General features: G+C 47.9%; 2 protein-coding genes across 2 annotated transcripts in view; one reads left to right on the top strand and one right to left on the bottom strand.

Annotated features, from left to right (window-relative positions):
* Positions 1-18,043, bottom strand: part of TRAPPC11 (trafficking protein particle complex subunit 11) — a 550,973-nt gene extending 532,930 nt beyond the window's left edge. Inside the window, exon 1 of the mRNA XM_069199334.1 lies at positions 17,914-18,043. The gene's annotated coding sequence lies outside the window, so the exon portion shown is untranslated. The remainder of the gene's footprint in view (positions 1-17,913) is intronic.
* A 62-nt stretch (positions 18,044-18,105) lies between these two features.
* RWDD4 (RWD domain containing 4) overlaps positions 18,106-19,893 on the top strand; it is a 51,172-nt gene continuing 49,384 nt past the window's right edge. Inside the window, exons 1-2 of the mRNA XM_069199343.1 lie at positions 18,106-18,209; positions 18,516-18,664. Of these exons, the coding sequence (XP_069055444.1) occupies positions 18,641-18,664 (24 nt within the window). The 5' untranslated portion in view covers positions 18,106-18,209; positions 18,516-18,640. The remainder of the gene's footprint in view (positions 18,210-18,515; positions 18,665-19,893) is intronic.

Raw genomic sequence — 19,893 nt, 5'->3', positions numbered from 1 at the left:
CTGAGGACACTGGGACCACTGCAAAGGTGCAGCAGATTGCTAGTGGACAGGACCCAGCCGGTGCTGAGATCCCGGATCGCTGCACTGGGGCAGCGCAACACACTTGCAAAGGGCCCGTCTGACCTCAAAATGGCGGACGCCGTATGAAGGCCTTAGCTCCTGGGCCCTGCGAGTGCCGGAACAGGGGGGACCCACCCCAACATAGAAGGCATCAAACAGCAGCAGCCTCCGCAGGCCCAGACAACAATGGACCAATATACACTCCCTGCCCTGCCGGCATGGTGGGGCAGGGGAGGGGGTGGTCGAGGCTGGAGCGGTTGGCTCGCTCCTCGCGTTTGCGGCCCCCCACCCGGATCTCGAAGCAGTTTTCAAGGCGATTCAGGACTTGCATGTGGCCGTGGAGCATAAGGTGGATGAGCTGCAGATAGATCTCTCACTGATCCGCCAGAACCTAATAGGGGTGACCGGGAAGGTGAACGAGGCAGAAAAACGTATTTCCACAGCAGAAGACGACCTGACCCTCCTTAAACGCCAGGTATCAACCCTCACAACATCAGTGGCAGACCGACAGGAAAGGGCAGAGGATGCAGAGAACTGTGCTCGGCGCAATAACTTGGGGTTGGTGGGCCTACCAAAGGCCATGGATGCATCTGACCTGGCAGTAGCACTTGAGAAGTGGTTCCGCGCATGGATGCCTTCGGGAAAGCTGTCCACCAACTTTGTCATAGAGCATGCGCATCGTTCATTGGCGCCCCGGCCTTCCTTCCCGTCCCGTGATACTACGGATCCTGAATTTCAGGGACAGGGACGCGATCCTGTGGGAGGCTGGGACCCGGGCAGACCTGCGACGCCAAAACTCCAAGGTTATGATTTTTCCACACTACTCCAGGGTGGTGCAACAGAAGCACAAATCCTTTCAAGCAGTTAAAAAGAAACTTTGTATGTTGAATGTCCGCTATATGCTATTTTTCCCCATCCGCCTCAAAGTGATGTTTCAATCCAATACCTATTTCTTTGATACTCCGGAGCAGGCCTGGCTTGGGCAGCGGAAAAGCGAAACTTGAGATTGGCGACGGGGAGGAGAAGCGGGGCCGGCGACAGAGGACCCCCGGCTGTTAGGCTACACACTCACACACGCACGATTCTTACTGCACCCTCACAAAATAAATCAGCATGTATGAAGAACAATGAAACATTTCATGAATATGTTTACAGCAAGTTACAGCATCCTTTCATGTAACTTGTGAGGAACACTACATTGCATGTTTGTTTATACTGATAAAAGCAAGTGTTGTTCCATTTCTGAAGTGTGTGCCAAGTGATTTATGGAAACACCGAATTCCTTCATATGAATCATCAGAAGTGATTGATGACTCATCACCAGCATGTGTCTGATGACTCATCACCAGTCTATAAATAGAACAGCCAAGGTGTTTCCAGTGCTTGGCTTGGAGTCTTTCTTCTCTCGCAGGTGTTCCAGGTTCAGCTGTAGTTCAGTGATTCTTTTTGGATATGTCATTTCAGTGCGAGGCTTCTTCGGAGCTTCCCTCTCTGGAGCCGATTACTTTCCCAGCGCCTGGAGAATTTACGTGCAGTATTCCATCTTCCTCAAATAATCAAAACATTCCAGGAGAAGTCGGTTTGTGAGTAATTCCCCTCTTTTCAGCCTTCTTGAGGTTAGTGACCTCTTGGCGCATTATGAAAGACATTCGTCGATGCTGAGAAACCCGTGATACAAGACTATTTTCCAAAGAGAACTTGGGAAGTATTTTTAAAAGCAGCATTAAAGTTAAGTGTTGGGAACTTCGGAAAGCATCGCTCGATATCTATGCAAACTTAAACGTTTATTCTGATTGTTTTGGAGCAAGTCTATTGTGTGAAAACAAATAACTAAAGGCAAATTCATAATTTTGATTTTAGAATGATTCTGTTGAGAGTTACAAAATTGTGCTTAATAGTTGAGCAATCGAGCACCAATAATTATTGCGACTTTGCTGAAAGACTAGGTGATTGCCCAATCGAATTATAATATTGTTATTTTGGTGAAAGACTCTGTGATATTTGTAGGTCTTTTGTTTTTGATCTTAGAATTCCTGGACCAAGCCCTGAGGCAACTTTCTTTGAACAACTGTGATGCCGCTGTGTGAACCAGTGTTTTGTTTCCCTTCTCTTCCCAAATCCCTGTTCGCTATCCCTTTCTCCTGGAGGCTATTCGCTTGTTCCCTATTCATTTCAGATACAAGAGAATGGTTTTAGGGGTAAGGGTTTTATTCTCTTTGCTCCTGCAGAACCTGCAATTCAGGTGAATTGACATGGTCTTGTCACCAGTGGGCTGGGAGACAGATCAACATAATCTCGTGCTATGCAACCGCGTGACTCTTTGGGTCCACACTTGCAAACCCGCATGGCTTGCTGGTCTCCTTCCCGCAGATCACCACGTTTGTTGGAAGGGACTTTAACGCAGTACCAGGTCCACTTTGGGACACCTCGGCGGGCAGTCCGGGTCATCAAGTCCCGTGAGGTGGGCAGACTCCCTAGGCCTGTGCGACGCCTGGCAGGCATGCCACTTGCAGACAAGGGCATTTACGCATCAATCAGCGGCACACCCCAAAGAAGCGCAGAATGATCAGATATGGCTCCCAGAAAGGGACCCCATGGGGTTCACCTCTGTACAAATACTGGCGCGTGGGATCTCTGATCACGCAATCTTGATGGCCTGGGGGACTCCTTTGAAGACCCGGCATCCAATGTGGCTCTTTAGTGCCTGGTACTTGAAAACCCCAGACTGCGTCTAAAATCTTGAACAACAAAGTGATCACTACTTCAAAGAAAACCTAGGTTTGGTGGCCTCGGTGGGGATCTTGTGGGCTGCTAGCAAGCCCTCCTTGAGCGGGGTCATTAAGGGATACGTCAAACAGCAGGCTAGGCAATTGCAGAGGGTGACTGACCTGAAGGGTGAATTGATGGGGATGGTGGGTCCAGTTAGGCGGGCCAGGGACTAGGAGAGAGTGGACTGGGTAGAGCTCTTACGTGCAGAAATTCGTCAAGTTTTACTCGCAGAGGCCAGGATGGTGCTGGCAGGCCTCGTCCCAGAGTGTTTATGAATCAGGAGACAAGGCAGGTAAATTGCTGTATTGGTTGGCAGCCCACCAAGATGTTTCGGCCTGGGTGGTGCCCCTCATTAGGGACTGGACTGGCATAGTACGGGAGGGCCTAGAGGACACAGCGCACACCTTTGCTTCCTGCTATGAGGACCTCTACGCCCAAGTGCCTCAACACCTGGCGGAGCGGGAAAAATCCAATTCTGAAAGACATTCCACTCCCCTCTATTCCGGCGTCCTTAACCTAGGAACTGGACCTGCCTCTGACAGAGGAGGTTGACTGTGCTATATTGGCCCTCCAGACCAGGAAGACCCCGGGCCCGGACGGCTTCCCCATAGAGTATTACCAGAGGTTTCGTTGGCGCCTGGTTCCCCATCTTGTGAGAGCCTATGAAGAGGCAGCTTGACGAGGCGCCTTCCCCACAGGTATGGACTGTGCCACCACTGTGATCATACCAACGAGTGACCTATCCAGCAACGAGTGCTCCTCATACTGACCCATTTTGCTGATTAATGCAGTCATTAAGATATTCGCGAAAGTGTTGGCCACTCAACTGGCCCATAAGCTGCCGTCCTTGTCTACCGGGACCAGTGCGGATTCATGCCGGGTAGGAGGATGCATCACTGCCTGAGACGGCTCCAGGTGGCACTCTCCCAGACGGACAGACTGGAGGGTGACTTGGCGCTCCGCTTGGTGGACTTCCACCAGGCCTTTGATACATTGGCATCTTCCTGGAGGAGGTGCTAGCTTGCATGGGTCTTGGCCCAAAGTTCAGGGGGGATCGTCCACCTCCTTTATCGAGACTCATCGGCACAAAAGGGAGTTAATGGTATCTTGTCAGACCCTTTCCCGATCAGGAGAGGAACGCACCAGGGCTGTCCACTTTTCACCCCCCACTATTCGCCCTAGCCACTGAGCCGCTGGCACACCTGCTTCAGGAGGATCCACTTATAGGAGGCTGGTTGTGGGGGAGTGGCTGTGAGGACCGTGTATCCCTGTACACGGATGTTGTTCTGGTGTTTCTAGGGATACCTTGAGACTCTGGCCCCCGATGCTTTGAGCTCTTGATGGTGTATGGCAAGGTGTTGGGCCTGAACCCAGGGAATTCAGTGCTGATGGCGGTACGGGGACAGGCGGGGAAACAAATGGTTTCCCACCATCCCGGTGAGGCACAACGCCTTCAAATACCTGGGAATCCAACTCTCGACACTCTCAGAGCTGTCCTGGGAATTAAACTTCCAACCCCTTGCTCGGACCTGGTCTGTGGACCTGGGCCGGTAGCAACGCCTCCCCCTGAACTCCTGCCCTCCTCAAGACGATCTGTCTCCCCCAATACTTGTATGTCTTGAGAAACTTCCCGTCATTGGTGCCTCGGGCCTGGTTTCGGTCCCTTACTTCCAAGCTTACTTCCTTTACATGGGCGGGAGGGCGACATAGGGTGACCTCCAGCTTGGCGCAGAAGTCGCCATATGAAAGCAGGATGGGAATCCCGGATTTATACATTTACTACCTGGTGGCCCAGACGGTCCCCATCAATGAGTAGTTTAATGGGGGTTGGGATGATCTGGCTTACCGGCTGGAGATCTGGCATGCGGGATTTGAGGGCCGACTGGCACTGTTATACGGCGGCCGGGTTCCCCACGCTGCCCCTCCTTGTACACAGGTGGCAGTGAAGTGCTGGAGGGCGTCACTTCAGTTGAAGGGGTGGGAGGGACGGCTCACTAAATTTACACCCTCGTGGCAGGGTACGTGTCTCCAACGGGTCGCTGAGTTAGAAGGGATTAAGCAAAGGGACAATATCAGGATTACTTATCTGGGTGACGTGACAAACACAGAGGGGCTTATGTCATTCCAACAGCTGAAGGACCACTATGCACTGGCTAACACTCAGTTCTTCTGTTTCCTTCAGCTGCGCCAAGCCCTGGGACCTTACCTGTCTCCGACTTTGTCCCTCCTTGATTACAGCCCTCTTGAGGCAAAATATTTGATGGGAAGACTGGGAAAGGGAGCCATTCCAAGATTCACCACTCACTACTCACCAACGCACCAGACGGACTTGCCAGGCTACGCGATAGGTTGGTGGCCTGGGTGGGTGACTTGGATGAGGACAACTGGAGGGAAGTCTACCTTGCACCCCGGGAGCTAGATATATCAGCACTCTTGAGGATGGTGCAGATTAACTACTTTCCCATGTAATACCTCATTCCACAGCGTTTGCGACACACAAGTCCTGGAACCTCTGCGGGGCGCGCGAGGTGTGGTCAAGTGGGTCACACTTTTTACATGTTGCCTGGGAGTACCCGATGGTGTGCACCTTCTAGGAGGGGTTGGAGAGGGAACTTTCTACGGTACTGGGGAACTTGATCGTTTTGAGTGTGAAGGTGGTGCTTTTGGGCCTCTAGAAGGAGCTGGGAGGGACCCAAACGATAGAACATTCATTGGGCTGGCCTGCCTGGTGGCCAAACGAGACATTGTGCAACAATGGAAAAGCGTCCGCCACAAGGTGGCGAGCAGGGAAGGACTGGTGCTCTCAAATAGAAAAAACGATTTATGAGGTGAAGGGCTGTCCTTGGAAGTATGAGGCGATCTGGGGAATTGGAGGGCATACTGTGGACTGAACCAATAAACAGTGTATTTGACTTGGGCCGGGCTAGCGGCTATTTAAATACCAATTGAGAACCATGCACGGATCCATTCTATGTACTTGTGCTGTATTGTACCCATTGTAATGTTATTACCTTTTGTTCTTTATTTCAAAAAGAAATAAAATTGGATAGATATTTTTATCCCACACTGTGATGGGTTTTTTTGGGGCGGGAAGGGCGGGGGAGGGGCTGTAGTAGATATTAGTTTCACTATGGGGCTGTGGCAAGGCTGGGCATTGGACTTGGTAGACCTGGAAACCCAGATGACAAATCTAGAGATACGGGGTTGCCTAGAGGATGGGCAACAGGGACATTGACAGCTGGGCCTCCTGGAGGAGCCAAGGCTGTCGTGGCAGGCCGCTCAAAGCTGCATCTTTGAATGGGGCAGTAAGTCTATTAAAATGCTACATAGGCTGTGCGATAGTCCCCCACTTCCCCTCCCTCCCTCTTGTGTGTGACACTGCATGTGTACAACTCACTAACCCAAAGGCAGTAGAGTGCAGTTTTGCCACATAGTTGTGGGGGGATATCTGCTGCAGATATCAAATCTTATTATCTGGCATTGCACCTTCTGGTCATTAATGACTGGTGGTATTGTGCGCAGGAGGATCCAGCATATGCGACTGAGTGATAGGCAGGGGGGAGGGGTTGGGGGGGGAAGCCCAATCCTCTCATAATGGGGGAGACTAACACAATGGACACCACTCGGACATGGTGGTTGGCTACAACAGGTGACTACACTAGAAGATTCTCGAAAGTGGGACTTGACACACTGGGTGACATCAAGTGTGGGACACTCCTCAAATCATTTCAGACCCTACAAGCAAAACTACAAACTTCACCACAGTCAGTTCCACTGATATTCGCAACTGTGCTACGCACTAACTACATACATTGCGGATCTACTGGACCTTCCTGAATTTAATCCTATGGAAGGCAAGCTCCTTTTGGGCGATCTGGGTGACCGTAAGATTGCACAAATGTACCAGACGCTTGTCCCTAATCACCCAGACACCTTTGAGGCTCTCCGACGAGCCGATGTGGGAGTATTAAAGGATGATGACTGATTAGAGGCACGGGGCGCACCTAGGAGTGTGGCCATCACAACCTGGCTCCAGCTGGTCCAGTTTCAGTACCTGCACAGGATGTATTACCAAATGTGGAGGATGATGGTGATCGCATCCCCTGCTTCTCTTAGGTTTGTGGTGGTGGAGGGCGCGTTTCTACACGTGTGGGTTGTCCCTCATTAGTTTCTGGAGAGGTGTAACATCATGTAGGTGTGAGGTTCTGGGTTGGTCAATCCCAATGGACCCGAAACATATTCTTCTTCATGTCTCAGGCATGCTAGGTGGCAATCGATATAAGCTACCTTTGCTGTTTCTTGGTTTGACTCTGGCATATGGGTATATAGCGAAGGGGTGGAAGATGGTGGTTCTCCATCCCTGGCGGTGTGAAAGAGTGGTCTGGACTATTACATAGGCTTAGAGCTTGCGGTATGAAGCACAGGGGTGTCCACAGAAACGCAAAAAGGTATGGCAGGCATGGGCAGACTATACAGTAGGGATGTGGTGCTGGAACCCGTCCATTCTCCACAACATTATTTGAATGATGACACAGGTCAAGTTGCAGGATAGGGTGAGCCATGGAGAATATGGCATGGGGAAATAGGTCTTCAAGATCTTCTGTGATATATTTTAAGGGGGTGGGGCTAGGACATGGTATACAGGTGTACATTTCTTTTATTTATGTTTGTTATTTTTTGACTTGTTGGCCGGCAGGCTTAATGTCTTTTGAAAAAAAAAAAAAATACAATTTGTTCCAAAAAAAGACACTAGAGCTGACAGGGCTCCTGGCCCGAGTGGCCTACCTGCCAAAGTATTCAAATTAGATGCTGATTACTGGGTTCAATGGCTCAATCCATTATACAAAGTCTGCTATGCCACTCGCCTAATCAACCATTTTGGTAGATTTCAGTGTTATACTCATTGCACAAAAAGGGCCCAGACACCTACCCTGCCAATTAAGGAATTACTGCAATTCTGAATGCAGTAGCAAAATAATATGCTGCTTTTCTTTTAAATTATGTTAAAACTTCACCAGAGGAACAATCCAACCCACCCTACTCCAATACAATCCACACCACTCCATTCAAGGCCACTGCTACCCAATCCATATCACCCCAGTCCGCCCACACCACCCCAATCTATCCCACTCCAATACAGTTCACTTCAATCTACCCCACTCCACTCCAGTCCAGTCCAGCCTACATTAATCCACCCTAGGCCAGTTCAATCCACCTCACTCCAAAACATCCCTCTCCAATTAATCCAACCCACGCCAATCCACCCAACTCCAATCTAGTCCAATCCACCCCACCCTAATGCAATCCACTTTACCCTAATCCACCCCACTCCAATCCGATCCACCCCACTCCAATCTACCCCTCCATTCCACCCTGTCCCAATCCACCAATTTAAATCCATTCCACCCCACGCCATCCCAGTTGAGTCCACGGCACTCTAATTCAATCCATCCAGCCTACCCCACGCCAATCCACCTCACACCACCCCAATCAATTCCACCCCATCCAAGTTCAGTCCCCCACTCCAATCCATCCACCCCAATGCAATCCACTGCACTCCAATCCATCCCGCTGCAATCCACCCATCCCACCTCAATGCAATACACCGTGCTCAATCCACCCCGCTCCAATCCAACACACCCCACTGCAATCCAATCCATTCCACTGTAGCACACCACTCCTCATTTCAAATCACCCCTCTGCAATCCACCCCAATCCACCACATTCGATCCCAATCCAATCCACCCCAATAGACACCCTACCTACCCCACTCCAATCCACCACAATCTACTCTAGTCCACTTCACCTCATCCCTGTTCAGTCCACCCCACTCCAATCCATCCAGCCCACTCCAATCCACCCCAAACCACCAGACTCCAATCAAGTGAATCCAATCCAGCCCTCTCCAGTCCAATCTAATCCATCCCACTCTAATCAGTCCACCCCACCCCATCACTCCAATACAAACCACCTACCTCTATCCAATCTAATCTACCCCACTCACATCCACCCCAATCCACCTCATTCCACTTCAATCCACCACGCTCTCCCCAATCCAATCTTCCCCACTCTACTACAATCCACCGCACTATCTCAATTCACTCCAACCCACTCCATCCCAACCCACCCTATTCCACCCCTCTCTACGACACTCTCTGCCACTGAACTCTACTCCCCTCAACTCTATGACACTCAACTTCTCCTACAACAAAGCCACTCTACTCCTCCACTCCTCGCCACAAAATTTTAGCCATGCTGGACAGCAGCTAAATTGTTGTACAACATGGCAAAACACACTGCCTAAGCCTATAGCTCTTAGATAGGAGAGGCCTATTGGCTTTGCCAATGCTTGTTTATCTTTACGTCAGAGGAAGATCAATCCAATTACTGATTTATGAGGACGATTCTATGTTCTTTGATCAATTCAGCATAGGGCTTAGCAAACATTGAGACACTTTGAAGCATACTGCAGTGAAACAGTGAACTAAGAAAAATCAAATGCCCTGTATTTCAGCAACTTGAATATTAAAAAGAGTTGACTCTATGTAAACAGCTAAATAATTAAAGTGGTGGTCTCTTATAAATAACTTGCCCTCTGGTTTAACAATAATGGATCCTTTTTAAAACAAAACAGGAAATGAAAAAATACAGCATGTACATTAACATAACTAGTAAACAACTTAAAAAGTCTATCACTGAAGCCTTTACTGGACGTTATCAAAGTCAAATTCATGTTGGCACTAAGAAGTCTGCAAAGTTTTTCCAGTGTCACTGATCTGGCTTTTGTAGATATAGCATTGCACTCAGTTCAGGCAGGTTTACATTCTTCCTTCATCCTTATCTCCAGTCCAAATTCGTCTTGAATCCATCCTGACAAATCAGACTACATACCAAGTGGGACACATCTTTAACTTTTGGCATAATTGACAGATTGCCCACAAGGCTCACTTAGGTCTAGAATATGGACTGAAGTTAGGTCTTGAAAACAAATTTAAAAAAAAAACTAAAAAAAAATAAAAAAAAAAAAAATAAAAAAAAAAAAAAGAAAGAAAAACTTGCAACCACATAAAACGAACATTCTAATGCTATGACTAATTCTAGGTCTTTTGAAGATGACCGACTCTCCCACCCCTCCTCCCACCTCCTTGCGGTCGGGGTCCTTACCCCCCCCCACCCCTGCCTCTGGAAACTTGCCTTGCGCCTTGCCGCCTGTGTCCCCTCAGAGGCGAGAGCCCTCAGTTCCTGAGCACCTGACCTCCCGACCCTCCTCCTAAGCCCCCCTTCACGCCCTGGTCAGGCCACCCGTGGCACTGATAAGCAGGCAGAGGGCGGCAAGGAGAGTCGGCGCTGGCCTGACTCCAGTGCCTGCTGGCATCAGGCAAGTGCAGTGACCGCACCCACTTGACCAAGTCAGCAACATCAGCACCATCGAGATCTGCATACTCTTACCCTTCATCTGACTCTATCACAGCAGAGCCCAGTACACCCACGAGTGACAGTTCAACCGCCGACAGTCAATTCCTCTGTGCCACTATCTCCACTTCCACTACCGCAATCACCACCACAATCAACCTACCAACTGAAACACGCGGGCTCCATAGGGGGGGTAAAAAGCGAAGGAAGTGTTGGAAGGAAAGCATATGACCATGCGGTCAGGCAATACAAGAAAGACACCCCCCAACAAAATCGCAATGGGAAAAAGGAAGAGGAGACCTCAAGCTCAGGACTGCCAACACAAGGCACAGAATGCCTCACTCCTCATTTAAATCGAATCAGCGCCTCTCCAGGGAGGAACAGGTGAGCAATCCATCTTCAGACCCCATGCTGGGCACAGTCTGGAACCAAGAAACACCCTGGTACAATCCAAAAAACACTGCACCTCCAACTCCCAACCGAAAGTCTACACCAAAATCTCCTATTTAAAAAACGATAGACCTGCCCTCCCCTCCAATAGCAATGACACACTGGGGTTACAGTCATCACTAAAACCGTCGATCCTCACATATACAGCAGATAGCCATCCATCAAGAAATGACTGCGACAACAGGAGCTTCTTCAAGCCCAACCCCTGCTCAGCCTCCTGAGCTAACACAATCTTGAATTCTTTTGGGCACTCTCCAAAACTATTCAGGGCAGAGGTGCACAAGGAGCCCAGATGGACTCCAGTGAATTCATGACGGACTTCCTCCTCAACAGAGTGCGGCCCATCAAATTCACCTAGCTCTCCGTGAATTGAAGTCGGCGTATCCTGACTTTGTCAACAAGGTAGGACAGCTGCCCACAGACGCTCTAGCCACACCTTCAATGGCCCCTGATGATGCTCGCCTGGAAACTGCAACAAATGATGGCCCTTCGGCCCGCTCCCCTTCATCTCCTTCAACAATTATGGAAACAGAGGACCTCAAAACAGGGGCGGACGTAGAAACTCTATCCTACCTAAACACTCAAGAATGGGAAGATATGCTTGTTGCATACTCCCAAGACTCCCCCTCAGCCACTCGATTCACCTCAGAGCCCAGTCAGCAGTTTCCAAATGACAAAGCAAGGAACAATGTGGCCACTCCACTTCTTAGTCAACTGTTCCCCGATGACGGAGCAAGGGTCAGAACAAGCTTGGTCACAAGCACCACATCAACAACTGAACAGGACCATGCCTCAAATCATCTCAATCTGCACACGGATGGCGCCTGAGCTTCCCTGCTTAACACCATGCAGCTTCTAGTTGAAGCACTCCATTATCAATCGGACAAAATGGATGTACAGCTAACCCTGCTCAACACCTTGGCAGTAATTGTAGCAGGCATTGATGAGAAACTAGGCAACCTCAAATCCCTGTACATGAACTCACATGAAAATTCCATGAGCCTTCCCACAAGTTGCTCATGTGGCCCCATAATAGACAAACTAGCCACACTATCTTTGATGCTAACCAACCTCTGCGCATCTCTAAAGATGGGAGCCCCCAGCCAGCACCCACACTTGCATCCCTCACCTGGCCTTTCCACACAAGTGCTGGGAAAGATTCACTGGGATCCACTAGAGACCACAACCATCGGTCTGGGAACAAAAAACAATGAAAGAGCAAACGGCCCCACCCAGGAGATCCAAGCAATAGCAAACTCTTGCAATCTGACACCAATAGTAACTGTACCCGTACCTTTAGGGGATACCCCCTTTACTGGCAGCCCTGAGGACAGAAATGCCATGGTGAAACTCAATGACAAACAGAGATGCACTCAGCGGAGGAAAGGTCGCAACAAGCGACTCACAGGGAATGGTGTGATCCCAGAAGCAGCCCCCAAACCAACAATTGCTGTGGTTCCATCCTCGAGTTTGGCCACTAAAAAAGATGAGCGCTGCCAAAAGTGACCACCCCTGGTCTGCTGAAAGGACAGACTTTACCGGGGAACCCCAAACTTCATCTTTTCGAAGTCATGGACAACCTACACAAGTAACTTCCCCCAATCCCTTCCCGGTCCATCCAATGGCCCCTCCTCCGCACATCCTGGGAGTAACTATTACACCTCCTAGCCCCACACATCATGCACAAACGGGAAACTTCACAACCCGCTGGTCAAACAACAGCAGGAATCAGGGACGATACTTCCCCCCAGGGAACCCTCTGCACCCACTGCAGAAATCCAAAACTCGACCAGATCCCTCAACTACCAACTCACTAATCTTTAATCCTCACTACAAATCCAAGGGATCTGGTGATATTTTAAACAGGGGGAATATTCTTCGGCTACTTTCACATATTCCCTCCACAAACGGCCTCCACTCAACGTATCTCCTAGCAGTAGAATTTCTCCATCCAACTAACACCACTGCTCCCGAATCTACTAAAGCCACATGGAAGACAAGCCTAATTACCCAAAAAACCCTAGGAGAAATCTCAACCTTCGAACACTGGGATTTCAGTATCACCGTGCACTGTGAGGTTGGCTACCCAACTCCTCTGCTATCACCGTATCCTGCCCTTGATTCGGGCCCCCAGTGCAGGGAAACACGCGCCGTACTCAGGAGCGCTCTGGCTGCTCTCCAGCGCTCTCAAGTTCTTCCACGACTGCAAGGGGCACATCACGGCCCCAAAAATCCATCTCCTCAACCAACTTTTCTTCAAACAACAATGATTCAAGGTGGTTTTCAAAAACAATCAACAACTGCAATAGGCAAGGGCGACAAACCTCAGACAAAAAGATGGACTCTATATTGACAAAGGAGACCCTCCACCTGTGCTCATGGAATGTAAACGGCCTCCTCTCCAAAGCTCTGGACTCTGACTTTATCCAATACATCAGCTCTTTTGACAAAATGTTAATGCAGGAAACCTGGCTGGAAGAACCGTATCACTTGTAGGGCTATATGTACTTCATCACTCCAGCAACCAGGAAGGCGAAGTACGGACACCCACGGGCGGCCTGGCCACTTATGTCTCGTTAGCACACTCGGCGAGAGTCACCCCTTTGCACCCCACCTCCTCCTACATCAATATTGTGTCAATCGCCGTCACGTCGAGTCCACCCACAGCAAAGATAGTACTCGTAAACACATACCTTCATCCCAAACTCAAACTTAGTGATGCCAACAATCTAGTTCCTCTACTCAAGAACTTCATAAGCAGCGGCGTTATAGCCGACATCATTGTCTCAGGTGACTTCAATTTGCATCTACTAGGATGTGCAACAGATGAAAGCACAATTACTCTTTCAAGCGCTTGGGACCTTCCCATTCAAGGAGCCAATAAACACGGCCGTCCCACAAAGATCAACAGGACTTTGCTCAATGGCTTAGAATCATTACAACTAAGAGCCCTGAATGGCAGATTTACTGAGGACTCGCCTCCGGCTGCATCATATTTTTCAACCACAGCCTCTACCACAATTGACTAAACATTCACTTGTCTTCCATTATTCAAGCAAGTAGCCTCTTTCCAGCTAGGCAACAGGAGCGAGAGCGATCACTGCCCACAGTAACTGTCAATCATCCTGGGGATTACCAAAATGGAGAAAATTAATATTACACACATCACCACCTTCACCACAAACTGTAAACGTGTCAAATGTGGGCAATCGAACATTGATCAAGTCATCAAAGCAGCAATGGATCTCGCACTTGAACTAGAAACAAACAATGACAGCATAGTGCAGAAACAGGCACAACTCACAACGAGGCTTAGTGGAATTTTTGCAGAACCAATCACTAACAGGCGACAGCCACCTCCGGCAGCCGCAACTCACCTGGCACAAGCTGACAGAAGAGCACTATGAGATGCAAAGAGAAAAATCAATTACAGTATAAGGCGACTTCGTGGCAGCCCAAGCAATCCAGACCTTCTGACAATCCTAACGCACCACAAGCAGGCACTGAAGAAGCTAAAATGGGCTATCAATAGGAGCCGCAATGTAGACTTGTGCGCCAGGCTACACTCGGATGTAAGGAGTAACAACAGAGCACGCTTCTGGCATACAATATGCAACCTCAAAAGTCCACATCATGGTGCCATTACATCGCATATACCAGAAGCTGTCTGGGCCAAACATCTTGGAGTTCATTTCAACGGACCAATATCACTTAGCATGGTCACACAAAGCACGCTCTCGCCAGGAAGTCTTCCCCCACACAGGCCCTCACCAAAGACTACGCTCACATTACTCACTGACTCGGTCACTATAAAAAAATCAAGATAGCCAAGGGCCAGAGAGAAGGCGCCCCGGGACCTAATGGTCTCCCACCCGCAGTCTTCAAGCACAATAGTCCCTTCTGGGAAAAGACTCTCGAACCCCTCTACCTAGAAATAGGTCTGACAGGAATGATCCTGCAGTCCTGGAAGGGGTCTATAATCCCCCCCCATCTTTAAAACAGGGGACAGGTCGCTCCCGGACAGCTATCGTCTGACTGCCTTAATTGACAACGACGCAAAGTACTTTGCAGGCCTGTTATTGGAACAACTGCTTGCATGGTCTACTAAAAAGGGAATACTCCCTATGACTCAAACAGGATTCTCCAAACATACCGGCACTACCATGAACATCATGGCCATTGCCCTGTTAACTGACAAAGCTGTAACACTGAAACGTCAGCTCCACCTATGCTTTGTCGCTTCAAGGCTGCATTTGACCATGTGGACAGGAATTTGCTGTGGAAACAGCTTGAAACCTGGGGGCTTCCATATCCACTCCTACGTCTGATAATAGCCATTCACACAGACACATGTGTCCAGATAAAATTGGGCGCAGGCACTCATCTCTCAAGGCGGATCCCTACCACCAAAGGCCTAAAACAGGGTTGTGTTCTGGCCCCCACACTGTTCAATCTATACCTAGCAGACTTAGCAGGTGCACTCACCCTTACTAACTTGCACCCTCCCAAAATTGGGGACCTTGAACTAACATGCCTCATGTACGCCGACGGCCTTGTACTGATCAGCCACATGAAATAGGCCTTCAGAGACTACTTAACGCCACTCAGCCACTAATGCCTTGACAGCAAACTTTACTAAAACTCACATACTGTCAATTAGACCAAAGGCACCATTGAAAGCCTGGTATTGGGGTGAGACACGACTTGTTCAAACAGACAAGTATACATATCTGGGGTCGTTGTTGACAAATCGAGGAACTTCGCGCACCAAAGAAAAAGCCTAATGGGAAAAAGCCTAGCCATAGCTCTATCTCTAAAAAGACTATAAACCCTCCTGAATGGGCCCTCGTACACCCCCCCTCTTAAAAGTGCAAAACGTCAAGCTCCTCCCCCACAATAACAGACGGGAGCGAAGTACAAAGAGGCAGGGACTCTGACATCTTAAACCGTGCAGTGAGCAAAGTTTACCGGACGATCTTTAACATCCCCAGATACACCTCACCTGCCCAACTGAGACTGGAGTTTGGTCTGTTGAACCAATCCCTGGCTCGACACGTTGCCTACATGACCTTCTGGAGCAAAGTCCGTGGTGCCTCTCTGGGCACTCTTAAATATCATATGTGGCAAGGGCTTAAACGCAAGAACACCTCCCAGTTCAGAATCCACTTAGATGATTCACTTAAGAAGAAGGGGCTCACCGACTTGTTGAGGACCCCAATCCCACACAACGCCTTCAAGAAAGCAGCTGGGAAATCACTTAGGCTTCAGTCACTACTGGAGGGCAAAGCAGTTTTCTCACGGAGGTCTCATTCATGGATGACTTTGCACACCTATACGTCCTTGACAACACAGTCATACCTAGGCCATGGCTTCTCGAGACGTACAAAGGATGCATTCTTAAGGTATTGACTAGGTTTCCTACCACTTGCTTTAAATGAGGCCCCCTGGCTTAGGGAGGTAACCAACTCTATCTGCGGCCTACGTGGTAAGGACACGGAAGACCTCCTCCATGTCCTCTGCTCATGCATCCATCTTGCACCAGAACGAAAAGCCCTAGTAAAATTCAAATTTAATGAAAAAAGTATAAATACACGGAGACAGGCAGTAATGGCGTGCTTTGCACCTTGGGACCTGCAGTTGAATCGTGCTTTGGTGAAGTTTCTAATGCAGGTGTTACAAAAGCAAGATTTAATTAATCAGTACTGCCGCCCCTGTGATCCACAGGAGGTTAGCTCGCAGCTCAATGCCTGACAATGGACTATAATGGCAACAAGCGATGCTCAACTCACACTGGAGCAAGCATAACCTTAAGTAGCAACACTCTTTTAAGCTTCAGAACGAGTTCCCAAGGAGCTCAAATTGAAACGACTGTACAATCCCTCGACGGATATTTAGTAACATCAGAAATGTATTTTCTTTTTTAAATGGTGTAGCTCCTTTCTCTTTTCACTTTTGTTATGGTTTTAAGTAACTTAACAATAAACCTTTGTTACTTACTTATTTTACTATGCAACTCTACATGTCCCTGGACAAAGCACACTATTACTATACTGAACCAGTATGGTCAAAATTAAACATGACTTCACCTGCTGGCAGCACTCTTGCTGAGAATGAAACGTGGTTTTACAAGACTAAGATTTTTCCAATTTGATGTTGGGAGAGCAACACGTGAAATGCACCTTTCACTCCACGCAGTTTTTGCTACTATTGGAAGGAGGTCGCTGCTTCTGTCATGGCTTTATAATAGAACAATCTAAATAGTCATTTCCACCCCTTAGGCGTCTAAATTATTAGCTCATGCTCACTATCACTGAATGAGTTTTAAATCTGACAGATATGCAAGTGTTCTACGGTTTTATATTTTTACCTGCAGTTTTGGCAATAGGCAATCACGTAGCATGGAATACCGTTTTATTTTGTCCTTTTTCTTATTCAACTGCACACACACACACAATATCGGTTAATAACCGTATTATAAAATGGTTATTGATTTACATTTCTCTTAAATTGCTTGACATTCATTCTATTTGTAATTGTTTTAATCAACCACACAATAAAAAAAATTAACTTTGTGACATAGTAGCGTGACATGTGGCAATCTATGTTACTGACCTCGCGCCTGCACTGGCCAAGCACAGATGAAGTAATTCTGTCTCCGACTCTCAGCCCACCAACCCCTCTAGAACATTCGATTCGTGTTTTAGCTATTAAGAGGCAAGTAGGACTCGTGATCCGATCTTCCCGTAAATGGCTTGCTCACCTCTAAACAGTTATTATAGTCAGCTCACCATCAACATAAGAACCACAACGAGCAGTAGGCGGAAAGGTACTGTACATTCGCAATAATGTTTTCCACTGATGGAATACTAATAACAACATTCAGACTCTAAATAGAACCCAACTCTGGCATCTATAGAGCATATATAAACATTGCTATACAGTATTGCACCGCAACTGTAACTATATCCACCCTGGGGGAGATCGCATGTTAGTTTCAGGATCACTGAGGAATAGCAAGAAGGGTTCTTATAAATTTCGAAAGTCGTTGGTTGGCTAAAAGCGCATAACCACCACCAGGCATCATCAAAGAGTAGATAAGACAGAAAGGACTTGGGTACGCAAACCACAATATCGCGGGCACTGAAACTAACAAACAGTACAGTCGTAGTAAGACCCTCGAAAGTTGAGGGGGAAGGTCTCGGGTACCCGCTGCCTGAATACCTGTCACAGGCTGTGTTTACTAGCTCCATCCAGCACCAGGAAAGAAACGCCGATGCTGGACATCTACGGATTCACAGCAGGGTCAAGCTAGCTGCAGTCAAAGCAGAAAAGCAAGGAAGGCTTTGCCTGGCATTCAAGCACCCAATCACTGCACACGGGTTCAGGTTAGGACCCGCCTTCTCTTTAGTTTAGTGACAGTAAAATGGGCGAGGTCTGGAAGGGGCGATACAAGCAGCATGGACATTGGAATGGTCCCGAGATCCGGTCTACAAACAAAACCCAATGGGTGTTAAAGTGTAAGCGTGTTGCCATGGGAAGTGTTCGGAACTTTTCTGAGCATACATCTTTATAAATAGTTAGAAATATTAATGTCCTGGATGATTAATATTGATTTTAGTTCTTCTATCAATATATCGTTATTTCAGTTTATGTCTAAATCTTATAAAGGTTTTAAAGGTTGGTATATTTTGCTCAGAAATTGAATGTGCTATCAAAACTGGTATTGTGTGAGCTTGAATCGAATTATCTTTTTATTGTTAGTCGAGACCTTTGCGAAGAGTGAAATACATTTTTGCCAGTCCCATTTCTGTTTCTAATTTTAGCGTGGTGACGTAACCACAAGCAATCTGGACTAAGGGAAGCGTGCGGTGCAGGTTGCTGTGCGTACAGCTTTGAGAAAGGGAGCTTCTCCCACCCCTCAAGCAGGAGGTTTTGTAGCTGCAGCAGCATGACGGCCAACGAGGATCAGGAGGTGAGCGCGAGAAATTAGTATCCTAAGAGTCTCAGTGCGTAAAGCTGACGGAATCAGAGCTGTGTCCCCCGACGGTCTGTGGAATGCAGGGGGGTGATCGTCTGCCCTGTCTCTTACAAGCCTGCCAGTTTCAGTGTCTTCGGTGCTAGCCGTCTCTAATTTTGATAACATTACCGCATTTACATCCCAAAGAACGTCAACCTTTATATTTGTAGTTGTTTTTTCACTTTCTTAATCCTCAAGCATTCCTGTTTCCAGTGCAAGTCACCTGGAAGGAGCATGCTTCATCTTTGCCATGCAGACATCCGTGATGTTTAAGAAAACATGGAGAACGTTCATACACCTTCGAATCTTTACACCCAGTACCAAGAAACCTGCTTTGTGAACGTGCGTTCTAGTTGCAATGCCCACACGTCACAAAGTATTGAGTGTTATTTGTTCCAAAAATATTGGCATGTATGCAGCCGAAGCCCTTTTGAAATGACTAGGGCCAGCATGCAAACATAACAAGAACTATTTATGCCCAGCTGGGGCCAACGTATGCTACTTTAAAGTTTAGTCCATAGTGAACAGCTCAAATACATTTCAATGCAGAGCAGTGTTGGTTGCTTAAAATTGTTGTTTTAAAAATGCCTTCTTATGAATATTTGTATATGTACATTTAAGCAATAGAAAGATGCACACACAAATCCACATTTAAACATTTCAAATATATGTGTACCTTATTAAGTGGTCACTGCACGTTTATCTATTGTACATTACGTTCACCCCTGAAATGTCACTCCTAGAGACACCACTGTATTGTTACTAGGTGTGAGTATTCACATTGGTTTTGCAGCTCAGTTGAGTACTGTAGCCGCTGCACAAAGCTAGTGCTTCAGCTGTAAAAGGAATCGTATATTTCTAGAGACAAATGGTCTTCAAACTTTTTAATGGCGGCCACCCCTCCCCCGTGAAAAACAAAATCATCTAATCTCCCTCCATGTTATTCACAATTATTCTTTTTCATTGGCAATGTTTAAACAGGTCTAGACTTATTAAACATTGTAGTTAAGATCTTTTGCTGTTTTTAAAAATGCAGTTAAATACATGATGCCAAGCACGGCTGTCTTTAGCGCTGGTGGTGCCCGGTGCAGCTATCTTTTTTGGCACCCCCCACTCCATGACCACCTCCTCGGATTCCCTCAATACCAGTTGGCAAAAGTGCCCCTCATCTCTCCATAGCCCCT

Source organism: Pleurodeles waltl, chromosome 1_2 (assembly GCF_031143425.1).
Source record: "Pleurodeles waltl isolate 20211129_DDA chromosome 1_2, aPleWal1.hap1.20221129, whole genome shotgun sequence".
NCBI classification, from domain to species: domain Eukaryota; kingdom Metazoa; phylum Chordata; class Amphibia; order Caudata; family Salamandridae; genus Pleurodeles; species Pleurodeles waltl.
This window is presented reverse-complemented; position numbering and strand designations above follow the sequence as displayed.